We start from the raw sequence: 21,583 nt of genomic DNA on the forward strand, positions 1-21,583 counted from the left end.
TCAGAGCATGCGCAGGGCCGCCCTTACGCTTGCGCGCGCACTCAGTGACCGACTGCCCGGGATCCTCAAACTCCAACTCCCAACTGCCCTTGGAGCGCATCTGACTCTCTTCCAATCAGAGAAATTAGACCGTTAAAGGAAATAGACGTACCGCGCATGGGCGTGGATGTTACCCGACTTCCTGGGTAAAGATGGCGGAGCGCGGTTACAGCTTTTCGCTGACAACGTTCAGGTACCCGGGGGGGACCCCAAGGTTCCACGCATCACAGGTCCCAGGAGCGCCCCAGACCTGCTCCCCGTGTCCTGGCTCTGGCTGGTGTTTCTGCAGGAGCGCGCGGGGATGGGGCTGGACTCGCAGCTTTGCAGAGTCATGTGCGGTGCCAGGCCCGGGCCCACACAGGGGCCCGGCGCCTTTGGGACTGAGGGTCTGCAGGCTCCGAGCCAGACGCTGGCTTTTTCTCTCTAGCTTAGAAAAAGCTGCTATGGCACAGCCTGTTTTCCGCTGGTCCATTCAGGACTAGGATTTCCTTCCTGGCCCAGATAGGGAGCTTCGGAAACTGATTCCTGCTCAGACCTGTGAGATGTCCTTTTTCCTTTGGGAAACCCTTCTTTATTGTTAAGTCCGAGTCTTAGTCTCCCATTTAGCGCCAGTGTGCTTCGAAGCTCACTCTGCTTTCGGTTTCTACTATGCTGCTATAGACTATAACTCCAAAATGAAAGCGCTGATTTCCCGTCAGGTTTTCGTGACGCGCTCAAACTGATAAGCTAAAGTCGATGAGCTTGATTCGTCACAAGAAAATTGCTTTCAAAAGATTTTAGACCTTTCTGTTATGGGATAGAGAGTTAGGGAGTTAAATATATTTTCTCAAGGTACACATGATGTGTACTTTATTTCCTCGTTGTTCCCTGTTTAAGAAAATTCATCACGGAAGAATTTAGACAAATGACTGTAGTTTGACCATTTTCTTCAGGATCCGACTGAAGGCAGCCAGGGTCTACTTGTTGAATTTAACTGTAGCTGGTTTTCCACCACCACTTATGTATGTTGAGTTAGGGATGAGCTAACCACAGCCTAAACAATTGAGCTTTTTCCAGGTTGTCCACTAGTAGCTAAGTCGATATTCAAACGTTGTTCACTCTGAAAACAAAAAAATGAACATACTTTTTTGTCACAATATATTGTCTTTCTTTTGAACATTGCCTTTTTGTAGTTCCGGATAACTGAGGTGTGCAATTTTGTTGTATTTGTTTTGGAAACTTGGAATGATTTCCCCTTAATTCCTTAGCAAATGATTTAGTTACATACTATGGCAGAGACTAATTATGCATGGTAGTCACTTATATTTGTAAACAAAAGAGATATGGTCCCAAATGTGGTCTCACTGGAGCTGAACAAATGAATATAAACCATAAGGGACTGGGAATTTTTTTTTTTTAATTTCCTTTTGAGACAGAATCACTTGTAGCCCAGGCTAGCTTAAAATGGCCAGTTACTAAGGACGACCTTCAACTGCTCTTCCTGCCTCCGATTCCCCAGGTGCACCACCACCTGGTTTATGCTGTGTCATGCATTGTATGCAAGCACCCTACCATAGTAGCCACATCCTCAGCCCTGACTCTTTTATAGCAAACATCTGACTATTTGTACAGCGGATTTCTTTACTGTAACAACCTTAAAAACAAAAAACATGATAAGGTTTAGCTGTTTAGGAAGAAACTACTGGTTTTAGTTTTAAAACTATTAATGATATAAGTTGCCAGGGATAGGAAATGAAGCGAGTTTTCCAGCTTACATTTGCCTGAGAGTTGATAAATGAGCAAAAGAAATTGGAGCCTACTGGTGCCAAGTCTGCAAAAATGTTTTTCTGTTCCTGCAAATTGTATTGAAAGAGGTAAAGGGAGCAGAGCTTCAGACTTGGTTCTCGGGAAAGGCCTGTGCTTGGTGATTGTGAAACTAGAAGATAAAGAGCTGGCTGCTGGAACATTTAAGAATAAAGGGAATTGTTGACAGGCTAAACCATAGTGAGGAAGGAGGGAATGTGGATGGAGCCAAACATGAAGGGTGGACAAGAGAACAAGAGGATGCCTGCCAGAGTCAGTAATTTCTGTTTTAACTGAACCAAGAAGCTATTGTGGGATTTATGTCAGAGTGACAAGGTACAGAAGTAGCTGCTTTGGAACTGAAGATTCCAGAAGCCTGTTAATATGACCCAGATTACTGACTCCAGAAACTGCTTGATTGCTCTGATGCACTTGCTTAAAGTCAAGGCTGGTGCGTGGTGGGCAGAGGCAGTTGTGATGATGCTTTACTAACCAGAGCTGGGGGGGGGGGAACAGAGCTAAGGAGAGAGGACTGGTGTTAACTCTGAGCCTATACAAATCTTGTTGTAGTTTCCAAATAGCTCCATGTCAGATCTCAAAGGCCAGCAGGCTTATTAGTGAAGTTTGACCTGTACGTCTTCCTTCTGACATAAGGGTGCCTATCGTAAATATTCGAAAGTGCGTGAACATAGCAAATACCTTTGTTTCTTTTTAAGCCCATCTGGGAAACTTGTCCAGATCGAGTATGCTTTGGCTGCTGTAGCTGGAGGGGCCCCTTCAGTGGGAATTAAAGGTAAGTAAATGTTTCGTTCACTGCAGATGCTTGTTACTGCTTACTTGAGGGTACGGTAGATATAAGTGTGGAGTTCTCAACAGTCTTTTTGTTAGAGAATTTTGAAGTTTAAAGAAAATAGCATTCAAACCAGTAATTTAAAGTTCATAGCAAATATGTTATTTTAGTATATTGTGATTATCCATAGGTAGTCTTTTCCTCAGGAAACCTTTATTTTTCAACTGAGTAATTTTCTCTGGAAGTTTTATTTATAAAGGGCTAACTGTAAAACATCTAAATATAAAATTGTTATATGTTCTAGTATCCTTATAGAAAAATTTCTTATCACTTATACTAGAAGAGTTAACCAAGTTTATTGTTTTAAAACCAGTATACTTGAAAATATTAAGAGAGACTAGGTATTACCTGCAGCTTTGGGGATTTGTTTGTTGGTGCAGTATTAATGACCAGTGACAGAAAAATGATTTATTATTTCTCACGTAATTTTTGTATAAGAATCCAGAAAAGGGCTTTATAATCTAGAGAAAGCAACAAATTTGTTGGACGCATCTGCAAGTGGAAAGCTAATGAAGAGCATGTTCTAATATTTGTCTTTTTTCTCTTTTAAGCTGCAAATGGTGTAGTATTAGCCACTGAGAAAAAACAGAAATCCATCCTGTATGATGAAAGGAGCGTTCACAAAGTGGAACCAATCACCAAGCACATTGGTTTGGTGTACAGTGGCATGGGCCCAGATTACAGGTACTACAGCCGGTCACCGTGTTTTCTCATTACCTTGCTCCTCCTCTGTGGTTGTTTTGTTTAGTCCTGACAGCCTGGTGAAGCTAAATGTAGTTTTCCTGATGGATTATGTGGAGGTTGATCTTGTGAGATCTTGTGAGGTGATGAGTTACCTGCTTACCTGTTTTATCTCACCATTATCTCATTTCTCCAAGGTCTTGGTAGGAAGGGCTTTGGTGTTCTGATTCACCTTAAAAATGATCACATGCATTCATTTATAATAAAATATTGTTAAGGTGATTCAGGCAACAAGAGAGAGCATGGACCATGTAGAGTTAGCCTCATTCTGTTTACTTTTGCTCTTATCAAAGGGACAAATGTGTTTAAGGCCACTGAAGGCTTCTGAGTGGCCAGCCAGGACTCATAGGCCTGTAGAATCACTGGAGAAGAGATAGTTCCCTGTATGCTGAGGTACCAGTGAGTTGAAAGAGAATATAACTAAAAAGAATTTTATGAAACAAGATAGAAGTTTCACTTGGAATTATAAGCCAGCAGGGCTACCAGAATATGATTAGTGCTTCTGCTGTGGAAACTCTCCACCGCCGTGTAGAATGGGCACTGCAGGGGACTGCTGCTGATCAGCAGCTTTAGATGGAAGGGCGTGAGTGTCTTTGAGAGAGATAATGATGTATTTCAGAGAAGTAGGCCTGAGTGGGTGAGGATAAATCTGTCTGAACGTATTTCTGTATAGTTGTATTTGTCAGAACTGATAGAGGACACACACACACCCTCCTCCCACACACACCATGGGGTTATTAGACCAATGTAGGCTGTGGTCTGGATAGTCCAGCTGGCTGCATGCCGGCAGAAAGGCAGACAGTGTGGCAGTTATTATTCAGTCCATGAGGCCGGATGGCTCAGCAGTTGATGCATTTATCTAATTATTCTTTATCAATAAAAAACTGGAGTCAGATATCAGGGTAAGAACCTGAATAATCAGAAAAGCAGCAGAGAAGCCACCAGTGACCTCCTCCCTCTTCCGTTCCTCTATTCAGAAAGGGCTGAGCTCCTCTCTCAGCCCACTTTACTACTTCCTGTCTCCTATCTTATCCTCAGTCCACCAAAACCTCTATGGTTCATTTTGGTAAGCTAGTGGCTAGCTCTGCCCTCTGACTCCAAGCAAGCCTTATGGTCAGAATCTGATCAAAATATCACACAACAAGCAGCCCCAGTCTAGTGCTGGAGTCCTGGAGGATTCTTCAGGGCTGCTGGTCTCCAGTCCGTGAGAATCCTGAAGAAGCTGTGTTTAGTACTGAGGGCTGCAGCAGTGTAGATACTATCCAGCTCCAGTGAGGCAAGAAGGCTAAGAGCATTTTCCTTGTCCTGTGACCTTTGTGTCTGGGTTGCCATCAGAAAGTGTGGCCCATATTTAGGGTGGGTCTGTCTGCTTCAAATAATCTGACTTTTAAAAGCCCTTGCACCACCTTGAATCTTAGTAAATTCCAACTGTAGTCATGTTGACAATAAGATTAACCATCACAATGGTATGATTTTCATACCTTATGTAAAATGTAGTTTCTTACTTAATCTTTGTTTAATCTTTGAAGGCTATTCTAAATTGTAGGCAGTATTTAAGGTAGACTGTAGAAAAGACAGGCTGAGTGAAAGAAATATGCCCAGAATTGAATGCTCATATGCATCTAAATTTGGGTTGACTGAGTAAAATATAAATAGACTGCCCTCAAGATAAGGGGGGCAATTTGGTGGAAGTCACAGAAGGAGAGATGAAGCTCATTTAGTAAATTAAATGTTACCTTTTTACAGTGTGTAGTGTATGTTTTTCTGCACCATGTGCAGATACTGCCCCTGTTGGCTAGAAGATGGCATTGGATCTTCTGAAAATGGAGTTAAGATGGTTGTGAGCCACCAGTGTGGGTGCTAGGTGTTGAACCTGGGTCCTCAGAAAGAGCAGCCAGTGCTCTTAACTGCTAAGCCATCTCCAACTCCCTAAATCTGTTACTATCTGTACTGTAGTCCCTGCTTCTCATTCTGTTTCTCAGTTGTCAAGAGACTCTTCTGAGCTGATCGCTGTTAAAGAGAGATGCGTGCTAAGCTTATGTTGTGTGTGCGTTCAGACGAAAGTTGTGGGGAGTTAGTAGAGCGTCACAGCTATTTTTCTTATTGCCTTAGAGTGCTTGTGCACAGAGCTCGGAAACTTGCCCAGCAATACTATCTTGTCTACCAAGAACCCATCCCCACAGCCCAGCTGGTGCAGAGAGTAGCCTCTGTGATGCAGGAGTATACCCAGTCAGGGTAAGTTGTTCTTATTACTTGAAGGCATTTATCATGAATTTGAAGAAGAAAAAAACGTAGTAAAAGAAAACAAATGAGTAGGAGTCTTATTATTTCTGTATTTGCTGAACAAATGAAGAAAATCACTGATAATTACGTTTCTGATTTTGATTTGAAATAATTAAAATGAAAATGTGACTGTATGTGGTGGTGCACACCTGTAAGCTGAGCACGTGGGACACTGAGGGAGGCAGATGACAAACTCAGGTCACATCTGGGTTGCATAGTTAGATGCTGTCTCAAAAGGAAGAAAAGGGGAAAAGTATATTCTTACCCTGCAGCAAAATAAAGCATCTTGATTTTTAAAAGGGCCCTTTGCTGGTGATTCTTCATAGGCAGTCTTCAGTGCCTCTGTACTTAGCTTTTCAACCTAAAGTGATTGTGAGCATATAAAAACAGCAATAACATTTTAATACCAGTTTTATTTTTTAAAGAATTATTTTGTTTTTATGGATGTGTTGTGTGTTTGCACACCAGAAGAGGGCATTGGATTCCATGACAATTCTATGAGACTGTAATTACTAGACAATTGTGAGCCAACATGTGGGTTCTAGGAATTGAACTAGGACCTCAGGAAGAGCAGTCAGTGCTTTCAGCTGCTGAGTAGCCTTAAATTATATGGTGAATAAGATGGTGTGAAACTAATTGCTGAAGCACAAGCCTTGTGGGGAAGACGTATTTATTAGATTTGTTAGGGTGCATTTCTCCATGCTTAGACTGTGGGTCCAAGGACAGGGTTTGTACTTATACAGATAATTTAGTTTTGGTAAGGTTTTTCTGGCAGATAGCAGTGCATGGGCAGATGTCACACGGTAAAAGAAGAGTGGGCAATGACCTCCATGGAAACTAATCCACTTCTGTCAGACTTAACCTGTTCGAGAAACAAGCATGATTAACCCTTCCCAGGATGGCACCATGTTCCTCCTCTTGACACAGTTCTGTAATGATGTTATACTGAGAATTACTTTGTCCTGATCTGTTGGGAAGCAAGGTGCTACATCATTTGGTTTAGGTGTATTGCTCTTCCCAGCTATAATAAAAGAATTCATTTTAAGTTGGTTCATTTAGAAGTTAAAGTTAAGAAGTCTAACAGTTTACTTGGTAATTTGCTTTACTTGTGTGTATATATAAATCTTTTTCATTTTCTTTCTACAGTGGTGTTCGTCCATTTGGCGTTTCTTTACTTATTTGTGGGTGGAATGAGGGACGACCATATTTATTTCAGTCAGATCCATCTGTAAGTATCGTTACATATATTTGAAGCATTTATTAGAATTGCTTTTCATATATCTAATAAAAGTTGAAACCATAAAAGTTTAAAATTCAGCACCATTTCCTTTTTTCCCCACTTGTTTTAAAAGATTTATTTTTACCTTTAATTATGTGTGTACATGTAAACAGGCTTTTCTGTCTTGCCTGGTCCCGCAGCCACTTCCAAAGTAATCCCTCAGAGGACTATATTAATTGTAAATGTTTGGCTGATGGGTCAGGCTTATTACTAGCTAGCTCTTACACTTAAATTAACCCATTTCTATTAATCTGTGTATCGCCAAGTGTCCAGTGGCTTACTGGTGCTCTGGCACGTTGCCCCTTGGGTGGCTGCTGGTGTCTCCTGACTCTGCTGTTCTTTTCCTGTATCTCTGCTTGGGTTTCCCTCCTGACTCTATCCTGCTTTGCCATAGGCTGAAGCAGCTTTATTTATCAACCAATGAGAGCAACACATATTCAAGTGTGCAGAGAGACATCTCCCAGCATATACATATGTATCTGTGGGTGTGTGTGTGACTGAAGCTGCCCATGGAATCCAGAGAAGTCAGGTCCCACTGAAGCTGGAGCTACAGGTGGTTGAGAGCCACCTGACTTTGTGCAGGGACTAGAATTTGGGTCTTCTCAAAGAGCTGTAAGCATTCTCTCAACCCTAAGCCATCGTTCAAGCCCTTCACTTCTTCTGAGAAAGTATAAAGTAGGTCGCATTTGTTTGCGTGTTCAGCACTTCTGAAGCACTTTTCTTCCATCAGGAAGTGTGTGCCACATTAATTTTTTTCCCTTTTTGGGTCACGTTTGTTAGCATGCTCTAGAATGAGCTGCTGTCGCTATGGAATTTCATCAGCTCTCTCGAGCTGTTGTTTTGGGAATCACGTAAGTCAGATGCACGACAGGAGGCCAGTGTTAGAACCTTTGCCGTCAGTCTGCTGCTGGGGCTGTCTTGAGTGTGACTCTCAAAGCAAAAGCACTGATATCAGGTTGATATTTGAGTTTTTTTCCACGTCGTTCCAATTGCTGTGAGAAGAAGCCTAAGAAAAAGATTAGGGAGTGAATTCTTGTTTATAAATTATTAGATCATTGCAAGTTCTCCTGATACAAGCCTTACGTTTACCTTACAAATTGAAAAGGCAAAATCAAAGTCATCAGATTGTCAGACCGTCTGTGAGCGTTTCCAGGTCAGGGGCCCGAGGTTCTGCCTTCCCAGCCAGTAGAGGAAGACAGTGTTGGGACTGCGTTCACCCCTTGCTCTCCTTTTCCTTGCTGACTAAAAAGGCCTTGTCTCCCCACGCCATGAGTTAGTTTTCCTCTGTGCATGTCTTTGTTCTTCCCGGGTGAGGCTGTTGCGTATAGGGCTTCTTAGACATTCCGCTCGCCACCCTTTCCACCTGGTACAGTTATTTGTAACTATCGGTAAATATAAAATGCATACAGAAGCCAAATATTGACTGACAGTCACAAAGAAACCTATCTAAAAACAGTTCTTTGGTATGCATGTAATTTTACCTTTTATTAAAAACAGAAGCAAGTTTGCATACTAGCGTGAGATGGATAGGCTCCTTTACTTTTTCAGAAAGAATAAGTCATAGAATACTTGAATCTGCAGGCCCTTGGAGTTCCAGAGTTCGATTTTATGGTTGTCAGTGCTTAAAGATACCACTTCACAAAAACACTCGCTACAGAAATGGCAGGAAATGCTTAGGGCCATTTCAAAAATTGCTGGAAATTCTAATCCCAATCCAAAATTCATTTAATAATTCTTTTTATGAAACTGAATTCAGCAACTCAAACAACAATTAAATTTCTAACAGTGGCATCTAGGCTGAGGAATGATGATACTAAAACATTGTCCTATATTTTTTTATAATTAAATCATTATGTTTCTATAAAAGTAGGAAACATTTTTTAAGCATAGTAAAAACAACTCCTCTCCGTGACATGCATGTCTCAAATCAGTGCTGACTGGCGTTGTGTGGCGTGATGGGATAGACAGTGCAGAATGCACGTGCGTATTCAGAGCCAGAGCTGTGATGAAGTCACTTAGGTCGCGTGGGAGAGAGTTGCCAAAAACACCCTGGATTCTTTACATATAGTTTTGAATTATTTTTTTAATTGTTAAATATTTGGAAACCTTTTACTGTTGCAAGGTTTTTCACAACCCCATTACAATATTCAAAGGTTGCGATGCTTTCAATGAAAAGCTGTCTCATCTGTCCACTAAAGATGAGTGACCACCAGTTTTCAGGGTAATGTGACACAGCTTTAGATCCATGCAGTCTCTTAAGCTGAAATATTACTTTAACTCCTACTTTCTTTTAACTAGCCTTTAAAGTAGTCTGATTTACAGCAATTTTTCTAACTCATTATCACCGTTTGATGAATTTTGATATGTATGTGTGTATTATATACATATACATACCTGAGTAAACCATTACCACAGTCAAAATTATCTTCTGAGTTCTTTCATGACTTTAAACAAATTCTTTTCTATGAAATTTCCACTCAATTTGAATAAATAATCCTGACTTCGTAAGTTAGAGACCCGTTTACAGATGTAGAGGAGTAGAGTTATCTGAGTGTTTTAAGATGTTTGTCTTTCCTGATTAGGGAGCCTACTTTGCCTGGAAGGCCACAGCAATGGGGAAGAACTACGTGAACGGGAAGACTTTCCTTGAGAAGAGGTAGGGCTTCCCAGGATCAGATTCCTGGGCAGGCTGATCTTACAGATGTCAGAACTCTTTATGTCATTAATTTTATGAGTCTAACAGATTTGTTGTATCATTCTATATTTGAGTCTAGTTAGAGATAAAGGAGAAAATTCCCTAAATCTTGATTTCCTTGTTTTCGATGTATTTAGTGTTAATATTACTCATTTCCTAACGATATTGCTCAACCTTGTTTCATTTTTAAAGTTTTTATGTTTTTGGGATTTTGGGGGTGACTGAGACAGGATTCCTCTAGGTAGCCCTGGCTCTTCTGAACCTGCCATGTAGACTGTGTTTCTAACTCACAGGGACTCACCTGCCTCTGCTTCCTGAGTGGTGTGCCAGCATGCCCAGTCATTGGTCGTTTCTTAAATGTTTACTTTTTAATTCATTTCCCCCATTAATTTTTTTTTTTTAAAAAAGCCATTTAGAGTAGAAAAAATGTTTAAGCCGGGCAGTGGTGGTACACACTCTTAATCCCAGTACTCGGGAGGCAGGGGCAGGCTGATCTCTGAGTTCGAGACCAGCCTGGTCTACAAGAGCTAGTTCCAGGACAGGCTCTAGAAACTACAGGGAAACCCTGTCTCGAAAAACAAACAAACAAAAAAGGATGTTTAATAATAACTCATGAGAATTAAAAATTGAGATAGGTGGATGTGGAGGCCCATGCCTGTAATCCAGCAATTGTGAGGACTGTTTCCAGTGAAGGCCAGCCTGGACTGCAGAATGGGCTGTGGGTCAGGCTGTGCTATAAGCAAAACAAATTGTGAGCCTAGTGGTTGGCACTGAGCAGATCACGTGATGTATGTCTGAGAATGGAGCGCTGTGGGAACCTTGCTGTCAGCGCTGCGCACACAAGCTGTTTCGCTCACAGTTATACCTGAATTCAGTGTCGTCATCGTCTCTGATAGTTTGGATGGGAAGTTTTATGGCTGAGGTCTAACAGATGTCTTTTCTTTGTACAATTTTCATGTAATATTCATGTTATAGTTATTAAGGATCCTAGACTTTTGATCACACTGTAATATCAATCTTGATAAAAAGCACTTTAAATTTTACTTAATGATTTTCAGTGCTGTGTTATAACCAATAATAAAGGATTTTAGCAATAGTCTGACATTGTAGTATTGCTAAAACAAAGTTTTTTAAATAATGATACTTTCATGGTGTTAAGGTCAGTAGCTGTGTCACTCACTTTGTTGTTTGGGGATAACTCACTGAGATAATTAGATAATGTTCTTACAACTTAGCACCTTTTTTTTTTTTTGGTTTTTCGAGACAGGGTTTCTTTGTGGCTTTGGAGCCTGTTATTAGGTCTCATTGCCCCTTTTACTACCAAACATCCCTACTTTTCCATAAAAGACTTCTGGGTTTTAATATTCATAATGACTTTTAAAACAGAGAATCTGTATACTTTGATACATTCATGAGACAGGCTACAAATTGTGTTATGCACCTTTTGGGTGTAAATCATTGAGATTGTGGACTATTCTACAGTTGTACTATAACTTAGTGCTTTTAGGAGGGTTAGATTTTTAAAAGACTTAATGCTTTTACTGTCCTTTTATTTAAAATAGCCACGAAGAATCTAAGCAGTGCCCTAACAGCAGTGTTTTCAATGTTTTTCTCTAGATATAATGAAGACCTAGAACTGGAAGATGCCATTCATACGGCCATCCTAACTCTAAAGGTTAGCTCAGTACCCACCGATGGTTTTAAGGATAGTTTTTCTAATGTACTGCTTGTGAAATTGACCATTGTCCTTTCTTCCTCAATTAGGAAAGTTTCGAAGGGCAAATGACAGAAGATAACATAGAAGTTGGGATTTGTAACGAAGCTGGCTTCAGAAGGCTCACCCCAGCGGAAGTGAAGGACTACTTGGCTGCCATCGCGTGACGAAGATGTACCTGGACAATTCAGATCTCACAGTCTATCCACTTACACATGTTTAAAGTATGTTTTGTTTGTGCAGACTTATTTCTACATGGCTTAATGGATTCACATTTTTAAAATAAGAATCATAATAAACTGTTAAAACCAAGTTCTAGCTTTTAAGAGTAAAGTTTGAAATACTTTCTTCTCATCATAGTTGGTTTTGGAAATTACATTGCAAAGTAGAATGATAAAAATTACTCTAATTTTCAGATATTTTTGTTATTAGATCTCATTGCCCCTTTTACTACCAAACATCCCTACGTTTCCATAAAAGACAGTTCTGGGTTTTAATATTCATAATGACTTTTAAAACTGAGAGAATCTGTATACTTTGATACATTCATGAGACAGGCTACAAATTGTGTTATGCACCTTTTGGGTGTGGGTCAGTGAGGTCGTGGAATATTCTGCAGCTGTACTGCAGCAATCAAGTGTTAAGCAGCAGTGGTCTCCTCTCAGAGATACATAACTAAATAAACCATGGTGTGCTAGATCATTTCTGTTTCTCCATCTCATGTAGTAAACATTTAAAAGGATTCCCTAGATTGTGGAAGAACTTCTCTTAAGGGTAAATATCAAATAGTAAGTTCAGAACTGCAGCTCCCTCCTTAGTGTGAGAAGAACCTACTGGAAGTAGGTCCTTAGCAAGTAGTTAGTGGCACATTATTTTAATCAGGTTTCCTCCCTTAGGCATCTTAGGATAAAAGACTTCCAGAACAGACTGTTTATGAATGTCATCAATATGAACAGGGAGGCAGGTCAATGACTTAGGTGTAATTGAAGAGAATTTGACCTTTAAAGTTTAGACATGGTGTGCTGTTTTGCTACCCATTGTCACATATGTCCATATGTTGTTAATGGAGGCGGTAACATTTTAAGAGATGGAAAGATGGCACCTTGACCTTCTGGAATTAGTCGTGTATTTATTGCACGTGCATGTTGTGTATATGGGCATGTGTGTTTGTGTGGGTAGCATGATGTGGAGACTAGAGATGGGTTGGGTGCCTTCCTCAGTTATGCTGAACCTTAAGTATTGAGACCCAGAGCTTGCCTGTTGACTAACTAGATAGTTCTCTCTGGAAGACCCATGTCTGCCTTCAGAATGTTGGAACTAAACGACTGCCGTGCTTGCCGCTGTGAGTACCTTGTATCCATACTCCAGTTCTTACACTTGCATCACAGGTGCTTCAGCTGGCGAGCTTTAGCCTCTGCTCTGCCCTTCTATCTTAGGATTTGTCTTCAGGGGCTGGAGAGATGGCTTATCAGTTATGAGCACTTGTTGCTTTTGCAGAGAATTTGCGTTCAGCTCCCAGTATCCATATGGTGGTGGCTCACAACCATCCATAGCTCCGATTCCAGAGAAGCTGAAATCCTCTGACTTTTGTGGGCACCAGGCTCGCACATGTACACAGACATACATGCAGACAAAACACAAGAAATAAAAGATGTGTCTTGAGAGCATCATATCTAGATGAGCTTGGTGAATCTAGCACAATAATCATAATATTAAAAAAGGTTTTTTAAAGTCAACTTATTACCTGGCTGAGTATGCAAAGAAATAAGAGAAGTGGTTCTCAACCTCTGGGTCAGGGCCCTTTTAGGGGTTGAAGGACTCACGGTTGCCTAAGACATTCAAAAACAAATCTTTATATTACAATTCATAATAGTAGCAAAATTACAGTTATGAAATAGCAATGAAAATAATTAGGAAGGTTGAGAAACACTGAATTAGATTTTCTTTTTTGGCTAAACTTAATATTGTAGGTGAAGAGACAGATTTCTGTTAGACCTCTCATGAACAATATTAAAGAAAAAAACCAAACAAAACAAGATGCTTGGTCATTGTGTCTTATACCTGTAATCCCAATGTTCTGGAGGCAGAGGCAGGTGGATCAGGAGTTTGAGGCCAGCCTGGTCTACACAGTTCCAGGCCAGCCATAGCTGCACAAAAGAAACCCTGTCTTAAAAAACAAACCCAGAAGAATGCCAACATTTATAAATCAAAGAAAAAAGCAAAGCAAAGGTATGTGAATTTAAGATGGGGGTGCAAACAGGTGCAGCAGAAGTCACAAGGAAGAGATGACATCACTGAAGCAGATTAAGTTCAGGGTTAGTTTTGCTTCTGCCTCAGCTAAATGCAAAGCTGCCTACAACTTGTTGTTGACAAAACAGGACAAAATAATTCTTTTTGTTGTCCTTGAAACTTAACTGTTTCCTTTTTGTACCAGTTATTTCAGAAACCCATTCTTTGATGCTTTTCTAAACATTCTTAAACTCTCAAATCACTCTGAGTTGTGGATTTTAGTTTCTTTTAATCTTGTGTCTTAACAATGTTCCCAGAGTTCATAGCTTCTCCCAACATTTGGCTCAGTTTGTATCTGAAAGACTTTTGTGTCTGATCCCTTACCATAGGTTAGGATTTGCTGTGCAAAGTGTCTAGAAGAGAAACATGGATGTTACTAACATTTGCATATATGGGGGATAAAAGGCAGTTGGAAAGGGAAGAGTGTGAATGATTGCTTTATAGTGGAGTGTATTTTCAGTAGTTATAGACAGAAATTGCTGAACTTGGTACTTAACCTTGCCCACTTTCCTACCAGTGTGTGCAAGATTTTCAATTCCCCAGCCCTAAAGAAGAGTAAAGTTACTCAATGGGAGGGGTTGGCGTTTTCCTGGGAGTAGAATTTTAATTCTCTGGCAGCCAGTCCGGTGGCTCTTTGGTTAGTTGTAGTTCTTGTCTGTGGCAAAATACTGTCCTCTCTGTGACCTCTGGAATTTTCAGTATTCTGGAATTTTACAGTGGTTTTATTTGTCCTTTGGTGAGTTTGCAAATGTTTGTTTAAATATGGATGCTTTAAATAAGGATGACTTTGTGTGCCATTCTCTTGTAAGGGCCATGCTACTCTCTGGGCTAATGGTTGTTTATGTGCTGCCAAAGCAAGCACTATTGCTACGTACTTAATATTCAATGCACTGAACACCCAAGTAGATTCTTTACTATAAAAATTAAATTCTTTTCTTTGTAAACTTTTTAGTATATTTAAATTTTTCCTTTTAATTTTCTTGATTAAGGACCTATAATTTCTGTCAATTGAATATCTGACTCTTGATTTTTGCTGTTTTTTTTTTAAACCTTTCTATACTTTCTAGTCAATTGATATTTAAGGTTAGAAACACAGCCTTTTTCTTAGAAGAGCTGTTTCCTATGCTGTGTCTTCTCTTAAATAAAGGAACTTCTTATTTGAGGGTCAGAGTAACTGATCACTTGAAGATTCCAGTTATAAGATACTTTTTAAAGCCACTTCGTTGTGCCATCTCTGTCCTCCAAACAGAAGAATGTTCACAAGAAGAATGTTCGGAAGTGTGTGAATGAGTCTGGGAGCTACCTACTTTCTTGTACACCGTGAATATTAGATGTCTTTGGAGTTTTTTATTCTTATTTACAGTTTCAAGGGGAAAGGTGGAGCGGGTGGGTACTGGAAGACGGGCACTGGAGGAGCAAATAGTCTAGTAGCACCGTTTGAGTCAGAAAAACACTTAGTTTTCACCTCGTTTACCTTCACCACCATGAACTTATTTCTTGGGAAGGACAAGGAATGGGTCCCCTGTGCCCGATGGAAGAGAGGACTCTGGTGTGTTCTTAACAAAGTCTTTTAAGGAATCTGTTTTTAGTTCTGTCTCCTATCTAGACACCTGAAGTTCCGAAGCCCTTCTGCAGTTTGTACTTGACAAATTGATAAAGGTGTTTTAGGCTCTGCTGAAGGCATGTAAACCCAGGGGCTGCCTGGGCTTAAATAACTGGTCTGTGGCCAGCTGCAAAGTTCCTCTATCTATCCGTCAGTTTAGCACTAAATAAATCAATGTATAATTTATTTAGAGTAGCACTGGCCACGGTAAGCACCGAATGAGACATTGCTCCTTTCTTAATGATTTAGGTTGTGTAATTTGCAATTATTTCTATCGTCCAAGTAGCACTTGGGACAAGGAGCGGGATATAAGAAAAAGATGACAACTTATGTCTAGTATTTAAAATTAGTTTTGTGTCTCAATTTCTTTTCTGGGTAACTTTGAACACTCCACTTGTCTAAATATTCCCTGGCCTCAGAAGCTAAGCCGTACTTTGCCCTGTTCGGTCGGACAGGACATTTAAAGTCTCCTGTGGAAAGCCAGGATGGTGCAACTCAAAGAGCTTCCGAGCGGCATTTGGAGCCTCTGATGGCTCTCCCGTTTTTATTTTGTTAAAAACAACCAAACCTGAGGCCCAAATAAGTTTTACCATCCAGGACCCAGTGGGAATGCGACCCAGCCCTAGACCTGCCTCTGCTTGCTGGCAGCTCAGCTTTCACACTGGTGGCAGAGGCCTAATGCCCTCAACAAACATGGCCGCTTCGCCGCCGCCTGGGACTCTCGAGCTGAAGCTCACCCGGCCGGAACCACGTAATGCCGGAGGCGGGCTCAGCGGGCGGAGTGTGTCTCAGCAGAGCAAGGTGAGGGCTGGCTGCTGAGCTGTCTTTGCACACTGCCTCTGTGTGCCCTCGCCATGTGCGCGTGGGGCCCGTGGCGCTGCTGGTGAGGATCCGGAGACTGAGGGAGTGAGTGGGGGAAGAGAGGGAGGTGGGAAGAGAGGAGGGACTGGGCCGGGTGTCCCGACAGGAAGGGTCAGTTCTGCGTCTTTCCTATTCTGGCCTTTAAGCCCTGGGCCAGCAGGAGCCTGTTTAATCAGGACCTGTTGGGCCAGGCTCAGCTGTGCAGGTGGACGGACCCAGATGGGAACCATAACCCCACTAGAAGCACCTCACCCATGGTCCTCCCACCTCGCCAGTCCCACAGCCAGCCTGGCCACCCTGGCGTGCGCTTTTGAGTCCCTCTTCCAGCGCTTCCTTCAGAATGGGAACGGGAAGCAAGTTGGTTGTCCCCTTTGTTCTTTATAAAACACGCTGTTGACGTCACATGCAGAAATCACGCAGTCTCGATTCCTTGGCATCTGTACCCTGTGGAAATCAAGAGACAACTTCTTAAAAGACATCCATCCAGGCGTGGTGATGCACACTTTTAATCCCAGTTCTTGGGAAGCAGAGGCAGGCAGGTCTCTGAGTTCAAGGCCAGCGTGGTCCCAGGAAAGCCAGGGCTACATAGAGAAACACTGTCTCAAGGAAAAGGCTACCAAGGAAACAAAGAAGGCGTAAAAGGTGAGAGACCCTAGTACCAGTTCAGAGACTTTTGCTTAGGACAAACAGTGCCTTTTTAAATTATTACTTTTACATTTTAAAATATCAATTTCATATCATGTGTTTTGCCATATTCACCCTGGTTCCCCCAACTATTCCCAGGTCTACCCCACCCATCCACTGCCACCCCTCCTTCACATCTTGTGATCTTCCATTGGAGAGTGGCTGCCATACTGGGGCTGTACTCTTAGAGAAAATGCTCTTCCCCTCTCCCAGCAGCTGAAAATTGCCAGTAGTTGCCTGGCTAGTGAAGGGATTCTGGGCCTAACTCTGCTTTCTGTGCTCGGTATTTGGTCTAGCTCCTGCTTGTACAAGTGCATGCTATCACAACCAGGGTGAGTTCATAGACACAGCTGCCCTGCTGTGTCCAGAGGAGGGTCCTTGTAGCCATCCACTGCTTCTGAGTCTTGGGAGGAAGGGGTTACCTGTGTTCCCTTCAGGGCTCAGAGTTGATGCAGCCTCATATTCCCTGCACCTTGACCGCTTGTGTCTTTTTTGAAAGGTCTTTAGTGTTATTTGCACACACACCCTACACTCCCCTCTCACTCCAGCTTAGCCATTCCTGATCCATTTTAACATTTAACCCTTCATACCAGTGTAGCCATCTCTTCTCCCTTAAAAGCTCCTCCCCACAGCCCTTAGTAACGTCCTGATTTCTATGGCTATGTTTTCAGTTCTCTGTATATTCTAGACACTAACCCTCTGTCAGGTCTACAGATGATAGTTTTTCCTTATTTTGTAGGCTGCCTCATTACTCAAGTAATGGCATCTTTAGCTGAATAGAAACCTTTTAGTTTCGGGTTTCATTTATTAATTGTTTTTAATGTCTGTGCCATAAAGGTCCTGTTTAGAGAGTCCTATCCTATGCCAGTGAGTTCTAGTATGTTTTATACTTTCTCCTCTCTCAGAGTTAGGATATCAGAGTTGTTTTGTTTTGTTTTGTTTTTTCGAGGCAGGGTTTCTCTGTACCTTTGGAGCCTGTCCTGGAACCCATTCTGTAGACCAGGCTGGCCTCGAACTTAGAGAGATCCATCTGTCTGCCTCCCAAGTGCTGGCACTAAAGGCGTGTGCCATCACCACCCAGCTAGGATATCTGATGTTAGGTTGGGGTCCTTGACCCATTTGGAGTTGAGTTTTGTGTAAGGTGAGAGATAAGGATCAAGTTTCATTCTTCTACTTTAGCTATCCAGTTTGACCAACACCATTTGTTGAAGATGCTTTGTTTTCTCCATTGTGCATTGTTAATATCTTTGTCAAAAATCAAGTGGCTTTAGGAGTGAGAGTTCACATATAAATCCTCAATTTATTTTTCATTTTTCAGTGTGTTTGCTTTTTATGCTATTGCTATGCTCTTGTTGCTATAACTCTAGTATAGCTTGAAATCTGAGGTGATACCTCTAGCCATTCTTTTGTTGTTTGGGATTGTTTTTGCTATTCTGTGGGGTTTGGGGTTTTTTGTTGTTGTTGTTGTTGTTCCATGTGAAATTTAAGATTGTTTTTCAAATTCTGTAAATAATTGTTTTGGAAATTTGATGCGGAGTGTGCTGAATATAATATGAATCTGCTTTTGGTAGGATGGTCATTTTCACAGTATTAATCCTAGCAACCCAGGAGTGGTCTTCCCAGTTTCTTCAATACATTTCTTCAGTGTTGAAAAATTTTTTGTTTTGTTTAATCTATATTTTCTTCCACACACTATATTATTATTATAGTCTTTTACCTCTCAGATATGCCTTCCCGCCTCTCCCACCTGACTTTCATGTTCTTTCAAAATAACAAAGACAAAGCACACAAGAAACATGGACTCCATATTGTGTTGGCTAACTCTTCCTGAGCATGAGATTTGCCCTGGAGTTCAGATGATATTATACAGTGTCATTCCATTGAAGGAAACTCGTATTTCCTCTCCCAGTGGTCAGGAATTACAGATAGTTTCTTGGTAAGGGGTGGAACTTTGTGCCCACTTCCCCTCCCCTATGCTGGGATATTTTCTCGGTTGATTTTATGGAGGTCTTGTGCATGCGTTCAGTCTCTGTAGAGGTAGAGGATTCTCACATCTGGTCTTCAGGAGCCTGTGCGAGGTGCTCAGTACTTTTCATCAGGCAGTGAGTGCTGCTGGAATTGGCAGTGTGAGTCTTGGATTGCTGCCTGGTATGAGGTCCAGAAGGCAGGCATTCAGGATCCTTAGGTGAGTCTCAGGGGAAAGTGAAGTTGCTGGTTTGGGTGTAAAGCCCCTCCCTATAGAGAGGGGGTCATCAGGTTGTAGGGATGGGTGGAGCTGGAGGCATGAGTCTGCTGTCTGCCTAGAGAAGGGACCAGGTGTGCACATCAGAGATATATAGAGCTGGCTGGGGTGGGCAGAACTGAGTAAGGGGGTGAATCTAGGTTTCCCAGCTAGGAACTGGGGCAAGGTCTTTCAGAGGAAATGGATGGATGTGGTTCGTGTATACCTGAAAGAGGAATATGGAGAAAGGTGCTGGAAGGCAAGCAGGACACTTGCTCCTTAGAGGTTGCAGGAATGGGTGGAATTGTTGGTGTGGATCCTTAGATAGTGGGGATGGTTGTAGTTTAAGGCACAATCTGATGTCCCTCTGGAGAAGAGACCAGATGTCGGCAGTAGGGAGTGGACTTGGCTGGAGTGAGGAGAGTCTAGGTTCAAGGGCTTTTGGCAGGGATGGTGGTAGGGGTTCTTTAATTGAAAGAGCGTAAGGGAAGCTATTTTCAACTTTTAATCTTGGTGTTTGGAACCTTTACGTTTTTTCAGTAGTCGAATAGTAAGACTAGTTATTGACAGAGATATAAAACACATTGCCAAACTCCTGCTTTTTATCCTAACATAGGACTTGCTGTGGATCTCATAGTTCAAAGAAATGAAGGTCTGAACAAGTGTCAGAATCCAACTCACTTCAGGAAGAGTTCAAGCTTACAGCTTTCTTCAGCTGTCAAAGGAAGGAGTCTCTCTCAAAAGCCCATAGACTAAAGCCCAGCTTCATATTCTCAATCTTCATAAACTTTGTTGCTAGGTTGGGCTTTTTAATCATGCTTGCGGCAGAAGTACATTGAGATTTTCCCTGTTGTCTTCGATGAAAGGAATAATGCTGTCAGCATGTCTTCACACTCCATGCTCTCTGAAAGAATTGCCATAGCCAAGGAACTGATCAAGAGAGCAGAATCCCTTTCTAGATCAAGAAAAGGTGGCATAGAAGGTGGCGCAAAGCTGTGTAGCAAACTGAAGGCCGAGCTAAAATTCTTACAGAAAATAGAGGCTGGGAAAGTCGCTATTAAAGAATCCCACTTACAGAGCACAAACCTAACACACTTGAAAGCCATCGTGGAATCGGCAGAAAACCTGGAAGAAGTTGTCAGTGTTCTTCGTGTGTTTGGCTACACAGACACCTTGGGAGAGAAGCAGACTCTTGTGGTGGATGTCGTAGCAAATGGCGGTCATACGTGGGTCAAGGCTATTGGCCGGAAAGCCGAAGCGCTGCATAACATCTGGCTGGGCAGGGGCCAGTACGGCGACAAAAGCATCATTGAGCAGGCCGAAGACTTCCTGCAGGCCAGCCGCCAGCAGCCGGTGCAGTATAGCAACCCTCACATCGTGTTTGCATTTTACAACAGTGTCTCTAGTCCCATGGCAGAGAAGCTGAGAGATATGGGCATCTCTGTCAGAGGGGACATCGTCGCAGTCAACTCTCTGCTAGGCCCACCCGAAGAGCTGCAGCTGAGCGAGAGCGAGCCCGACGATGAGGACGAAGAACTTCTGCGGGTGACGAGAGTGGACCGAGACAACGTCCTGGCGCACGTTGCATTTCCCACCGAGATCAAGGTGGACGTGTGCAGAAGAGTCAATCTGGACATCACTACTTTAATCACGTATGTATCTGCCATGAGCTATGGAGGCTGCCACTTCGTCTTCAAAGAGAAAGTACTCACAGAACAAGCCGAGCAGGAGAGGAGAGAGCAGGTCTTGCCTCAGCTGGAAGCGTTTATGAAGGACAAGGAGTTGTTTGCCTGTGAATCTGCTGTCAAGGATTTTCAGTCTATTCTAGACACCTTAGGGGGACCCGGAGAGAGAGAGAGGGCCACTATGCTAATTAAACGAGTCACTGTGGTCCCAGACCAGCCTTCTGAGCGTGCCTTGAGACTAGTGTCAAGTTCAAAAATTAACAACCGTTCATTAACGATTTTTGGGACAGGAGACACCCTGAAAGCCATCACCATGACTGCCAATAGCGGCTTTGTCAGAGCTGCCAACAACCAGGGCGTCAAATTCAGCGTCTTCATACATCAGCCCAGAGCGCTTACTGAGAGCAAAGAGGCCTTCGCCGTGCCCGTACAGAAAGAGCTCCCCAGTGACAGTGCACACTAGTGGTTCCTTTACATGTTGTCATGGAAATACATTATTTATACCAAAGGCTGGCCTTCCCGTCTATATTGAGAGAACAAAGTTTATAGTAAAAATAATATTTAGAACTCATATGTTTAAGTAGGCATTTCTTGTGTTTTGTCTGTTTAAGGTCTATGAATCTTACTTATCTGCATTATATCACAAGCTCCATTATAGCAGGGAAGAACAGAAATGCGGCTGCATAAGGATTTTAGCAATCTTGTGATGCTTTCATTTGCCTCACTGGGGCTGCAGCCCCCACCACAGGCAATTGCATTTCATGGAATATGGCTACATTGATTCTTGAATTCATTAAATAATCTGGAGAAAACTCTGAGGCCTGCTTTTCATTGTATTTATTTATCAATTACGTCCA

The 21,583-nt window shown here is 42.1% G+C and overlaps 2 protein-coding genes across 5 annotated transcripts; both read left to right on the plus strand.

Moving 5' to 3' along the window:
* Positions 1-148: 148 nt before the first annotated feature.
* On the plus strand, positions 149-11,695 carry Psma2 (proteasome 20S subunit alpha 2). Its single transcript, XM_038334069.2, has 8 exons — positions 149-232; positions 2,538-2,614; positions 3,223-3,355; positions 5,525-5,647; positions 6,842-6,923; positions 9,557-9,630; positions 11,287-11,344; positions 11,434-11,695. The coding sequence occupies exons 1-8, from the start codon at positions 192-194 to the stop codon at positions 11,548-11,550; spliced, it is 705 nt and encodes a 234-aa protein (XP_038189997.1). The 5' UTR covers positions 149-191; the 3' UTR covers positions 11,551-11,695.
* Positions 11,696-15,920: 4,225 nt separating this feature from the next.
* C6H7orf25 (chromosome 6 C7orf25 homolog) lies at positions 15,921-21,544 on the plus strand. Of its 4 annotated transcripts, none has more exons than XM_038333446.1 (2): positions 15,921-16,076; positions 19,658-21,544. In XM_038333446.1, the coding sequence occupies exon 2, from the start codon at positions 19,924-19,926 to the stop codon at positions 21,187-21,189; it is 1,266 nt and encodes a 421-aa protein (XP_038189374.1). In that variant the 5' UTR covers positions 15,921-16,076; positions 19,658-19,923; the 3' UTR covers positions 21,190-21,544. The 4 variants fall into 4 exon arrangements, with proteins under 4 accessions (XP_038189374.1, XP_038189372.1, XP_038189373.1 ...); XM_038333444.1 differs by having other exon boundaries at positions 16,032-16,158; XM_038333445.1 differs by having other exon boundaries at positions 16,039-16,181.
* The last annotated feature ends 39 nt before the right edge of the window (positions 21,545-21,583 follow it).

Source organism: Arvicola amphibius, chromosome 6, assembly GCF_903992535.2.
Source record: "Arvicola amphibius chromosome 6, mArvAmp1.2, whole genome shotgun sequence".
Taxonomy (NCBI): Eukaryota; Metazoa; Chordata; class Mammalia; order Rodentia; family Cricetidae; genus Arvicola; species Arvicola amphibius.

Coding starts and splice junctions, on each gene's coding strand:
- Psma2 (XM_038334069.2), top strand. CDS start 192: ATGGCGGAGCGCGGTTACAGCTTTTCGCTGACAACGTTCAG. Junction 2,615..3,222: donor CCCTTCAGTGGGAATTAAAG/GTAAGTAAATGT, acceptor TTCTCTTTTAAG/CTGCAAATGGTGTAGTATTA. Junction 6,924..9,556: donor TATTTCAGTCAGATCCATCT/GTAAGTATCGTT, acceptor TTTCCTGATTAG/GGAGCCTACTTTGCCTGGAA.
- C6H7orf25 (XM_038333446.1), top strand. CDS start 19,924: ATGTCTTCACACTCCATGCTCTCTGAAAGAATTGCCATAGCCAAGGAA.